Here is a 5003-nt window from a genome sequence, read left to right on the forward strand (position 1 = left end):
ACCTGCCTCCCCTGACCGCACATCACTGGTACTATATCATATGTAACCAAAGGAATGGCCTGTTGTTATAGCTTGACTATTCCTGCTCCTCAAGGACAATCAAATCTTCAGCTGTCACAAACAAAGAGCAACATGAATTATGTCCACATTCATAGTTCCTCTGCCATTATCTGGCTCCCCTTTCTGGTCTGGCTGCATGTCATCATAATGTACTTGAACTTTGTCACACGTCCACCTACTATGCATAGACTCTGTTCTCGGAGGTGGGAAGACAAATAGTGAATCCCCTGTCAGCTACCATGTGCTCTGAACAGGAGGTGCTCACTCTCCCTAGCAGTATACGGTAAACACAGTAGATGTGCTCTCTTTTGATCTGGATGTCAGTTTGATCAAAATTTTTTGTCATGACCACAGGGAAATGATGGAGTCCAGCAGCTGTCCACATTTCAGCCAGCAGCCAGGAGGGCTCTGTGAGCCACTGCACAGCCTGAGAGTCAACATTGATGACAGCTCTTTCTTTGTGGATAAAAGCACTCTGGCTGAGAACTGTGAGTACTTCAGTCAGGAATGAGAGAATGCCAACAGGAGGAGATCCAGCTGCGGTCTGTGGGGGTTCTGGGGTTCCTGGTTCTGCTGCAGGTCCTGGAGGGGGAGCGTCCCATGCTCAACAGTGACCAGATTGTGGAAGCAATCGAATGTACGGCTTTTCTCCAGGCACCTGCTCTCACAAAGCACTTGATGAATATCATCAGTTCTGAAAACTGTTTACTCATGTACCACACAGTTGCCACCTATGGCGTGTGGGAGCTGTACCACAGGTCAGCCTTATTCATCAGAGACATGTACACTGACCTGAGAGAGGACATTCACTCCTTACCCAACAAGCTGGTCAAGTACATCAAGTATCTTCTCCCGAGCAGCTACATGGCAGTCTGCAGCCACTCTCCTTCCACTGAGCTGCTGCAGGACATCCAGAGGGCCATCTGCTACCTGGATGAAGAGCACAGCAAGTGGAGGGTCCTGACACATCTACCTGGGAGCACCAGCACCACCATGGCAGGCGTGGCTGTCCTCAACAACAAACTTTACATCATTGGAGGAGTGCATGATATAAGTAAGAAGGTAGTAGGGACTGGTTTCTGTTATGACCCTGCAGCTGACACATGGTCCACCATCTGTGGTCCCCAACAGCTCCGCTACAATTTCACTCTGACAGGTCAGGAGGGCTGCCTGTACGCTGTAGGAGGGGAGTACAACATGAAGACCCTGTCATCTGCGCAGAAATACAGGGTGTCTGATGGGAGATGGAGTTTTGTCTCCCCCCTGCCCCTCCACTGCACCCTCAGTAGCCTTAGCTGTAACCATGAGCAGGATGTTCATCTGTCTTTGGAAAGGGAAAGGGGCCACAGACATCCATGAGTATGTGCCTGAACAGGACAAGTGGCTTCTGGTCACCACACTTGTCTGACAAGGCAGTTATGGTTTTTATATGGTGGCTCATAAGGACAATCTGTATGTAATGCGAAATGGACCATGTGCTGACTTTTTACTTTGTGTGATGGACTGCTACAACCTGACCTCGGGTCAGTGGACAGCCATGTCCAGTCAGTACGGGAACAGTAAAGGCTCTCTGCTCACTGCTGTGGTCAGAGGAGACTCTGTGTTCACTCTTAGTAGACATGTGACCACAGAGTTCATCGTGGATGATTCCAAATGGATAGTGAAGCGTGAAATGAAGGGTTTTGGCAGGATAGGATCCATATATACATTTCTGATGAGGCTGCCTAAAGCTACTATGTCCCTCATGGGGAATGGTCTGGCTCGGACTCAGGATCAGAACCTCACGGACCTCAGTGACTGTCCCAGATTATCCCCACAGTGTTCAGATAACCTGTAGAGCTGCTGAATTTCATTAAAGAGCTGTTCCTTTGAGAATTTAGTCTGATATACAGTATAACTACTGTTGTATTGTCTGCATTTTGGACATGGTTCAAAATACGTTCAGAGGCACAAAATATCAGAAAAGGGTTCAAACAAACCTCAAGGTCAGACAAACTTATATGAAAGAGGTTAAACTAAGATGAAGAATAAAAGTAGTCCACAAAAACTTTGTTATAAACATCCAGCTTACAAACTGACTTCCTGCTGCAACTCTTTCAAATTTCTGTCCTTAATTATGTTCACATGCACTTTTCTTGCTCACTGAGACATCACAGCCAACATTTCAGCTGCTTCTTTTTCAGTTTGACCTCCAGAAAACAGGTTTAATCTGTCAAGACTGTTGGCTGCTTACAGCCTGGTTGTCTCTGTAGGAAAATCATGGCAATTATCTGCTAAATGAGAGACATGAAGGGCAGTTCTTCAAAATAATACTGAAGTTGTGATAAACAGGAAGGATCTGTTCAGGTGATGTGACTGAATCAATAAGACTATGTTCTGCTGATGTTTCTCAAAGTTTTCTGTTCATGGGAGTCAGCCTCTAAGGGACAGTGCTCCTGTTTTCACAGGAAACAAACTTTGGATAATTTTATATCTTCCCAGTCAGATTAATTTTAGGAACTCGGGGTAAATCAGGCCAGAATACAGAGAAGAAAAAATAGAATAACAATAGAAAGCCAGAGGGAGTATTCATGCAGTCAAATACACTGAATAAAAAAATGGCTTTAATAAATCTGTCACAGTTAGAAATACTCACATCATGTCAGACTCTTGCACAAAAAATAATTCACCAAAACAAAACAAAGTGTGAGCATAATGAATAACATGTCTGAAACACATGAATGAAAATATGTAATATGGAAACGTCAACATCCTTAACACTGTTTGTATCAATGATATACTTTGCCTTTGTCAAGGCCACTGTCCATCTACAGCCATAAGAATCTGCGTTTAGGTGATCTTTCAAAGTGCTTTTACAAAATGCATCTCATATGAGCTGCAGTGGGGTTATGTAAGTGTGTCTGTTGATCTGCTGTCCATCAGGCCACATGCATCATCAGCTCCTCAAGGGCCCGTTCGCGGTGGTTCTCATGGATCAGCAGTACCTCTTTGATGGCATTCTGCTGGAAGCCCATCTCATTAAACTGGCTCAGCAGGTGAAGGAACTCCTCCGCCTCAAAAAGAAGAAATTGTTGTTTGTTTGTTTTAATACTGTATATAAAATATTAAAATCAAACCAGTTTTATGAGTGGAACAGTGCAAACCTTTATAAGTCTCTGAGAGGGTTAAAGATGCTCTCTGCATGTCTTACCTTTGTTTCACAGTTCTGAAACATCTCCAGAGCTTCTTCTACCTGAGCCATGTCATAACCCAGCTGACACAGGTGGTCACACGCCACAAGGTAACTCAAGATCTGCAGGAACAAATGCACACAAAAATGTTCATTCACACAGGACACATCAACATCTAGTGAGCCAAAAACCAAAAGGAAAATAGTGGTCAACTAAAAGACATCCTTCTCTATGACTAGAAAAAATAACACATCTTACAGTATGTATACACTTGTCTTAGGATTTCTACAACAGGAACGTAGAAGTATTATGTAGTGTAAGTTTCCAAGTAAAGTACAAAGACTTCAAATTTGCAGGTAGAGTAAGTAAGTAAATACCGTATATGTACTTTGTTGGTTTCCACCATCTGATTCCAGCTCATGTTACTTGTGGTCACTATTAGATTAAGGCTACAGATGTTTCTCTCCACAGGATTACAAGATTACTTTAAATTCTTTATCATCCTAGTCTTTATAATCTTAATATTTACATTCATCTGCTGTCTGTGACTTTGCTCTGTGCTATAAACAAATAATTTGATGGAGAGATTAGTCTTCGTCACAAAGCACCGTGAGATGAACTTTAGACATATGGGTCCTGTTGCTGCTGCATGGTGTCAGTAAAGACACCAGGGAACAACACACAGCAAGACAAGGCTGAGGGTGAGGTTTTCGCTTCTGTTCCAACATCAGTGCAATGAAATACAGTCTGTGTGAGAGTATTAATCATTAGTTTTTCCTGGCGATGAACTCTAATTACAGTCATTGAGCAGCTACAGGGAGAGAAAGACGGAGACAAAAAACTGAGGGGCTGAGATCAGACTATAAACTTTATAAAACCATTAAACATGTCAGTGAGTAAGGCAAAATGGCCTGCAGGGTTCTCAGATCCTCTGATCATGTAACAGTTGTCTCCTGCAGTTTGTTACATTTCTACTGTTTTTCCAAGTAACACTTCCTGGATATGCTCTTTGTCCCATTAACCCTGTCCTGTCATTGGTGATGTATTCAGACTTCTATGGCACAGATGTTATGGGAAATCACGTACTACAAAGCAGGCTGTGGAAACTCTGAGGGCTATTTTTAAACTGGCTTAAAGTGGCTTAGTATTTCTCTTTCATTCCCACCTCCAGTTGGCTCTCTGCTACATCATCTCTACAGCTGTGTGTTATTTTTATATATATGTGTACAGTCATGGCCAAAAATATATATATATATACTCCTGTGTACCTTCCGGGCTCCATAGATAAGGTCTGTGGTTTACACAAGGCTGATCCATTTTCCCGTTTTGTCTGTGACCTAAACTACACCAGTAAATACCCCACTCGTGATTTTTTTTGTTTTTACATGCCTTAAAAAAGGCCGTTGTTAACAAATGGCTATACGACTACCGAGGCTGTCTTGCATTTTACATGTCATCATGGGGACTCATCTCTCATCTAGTCTGCCTTTACAGCCTCGTTATGCTTTAAGTTGTGCACTTGAAAACTATTCTAAATGACACAGCCACAATCACTAGCTAGATCAGGTCACTCTAAGAGGACATGATTTTGTATAAGAGGTAAGTGCTAAAAATCGACCTTCCTGCTATTTCCAGATTCCAGTCTGTAAATAAAACTATGCTACTGCCTGGTTAAGGTTGCACGATGTTTTCGTTTCATACAACGGTCACTACGTCAGATTGCATGATAATAGAGTCATACATTCATGGATGAGGGATATGACAGACTACATG

General features: G+C 42.7%; 1 protein-coding gene across 1 annotated transcript in view; it reads right to left on the bottom strand.

Annotated features, from left to right (window-relative positions):
• Positions 1-2665: 2665 nt before the first annotated feature.
• Positions 2666-5003, bottom strand: part of ubap1lb (ubiquitin associated protein 1-like b) — an 11245-nt gene continuing 8907 nt past the window's right edge. The window contains exons 4-5 of the mRNA XM_020585796.1: positions 3251-3352; positions 2666-3113 (exon numbers count right to left, since the gene is read on the bottom strand). Coding sequence (XP_020441452.1) covers positions 2979-3113; positions 3251-3352 — 237 coding nt within the window. The 3' untranslated portion in view covers positions 2666-2978. The remainder of the gene's footprint in view (positions 3114-3250; positions 3353-5003) is intronic.

The sequence above is a fragment of the Monopterus albus genome, unplaced genomic scaffold (assembly GCF_001952655.1).
Source record: "Monopterus albus unplaced genomic scaffold, M_albus_1.0 scaffold377.1, whole genome shotgun sequence".
Lineage (NCBI taxonomy): Eukaryota > Metazoa > Chordata > Actinopteri > Synbranchiformes > Synbranchidae > Monopterus > Monopterus albus.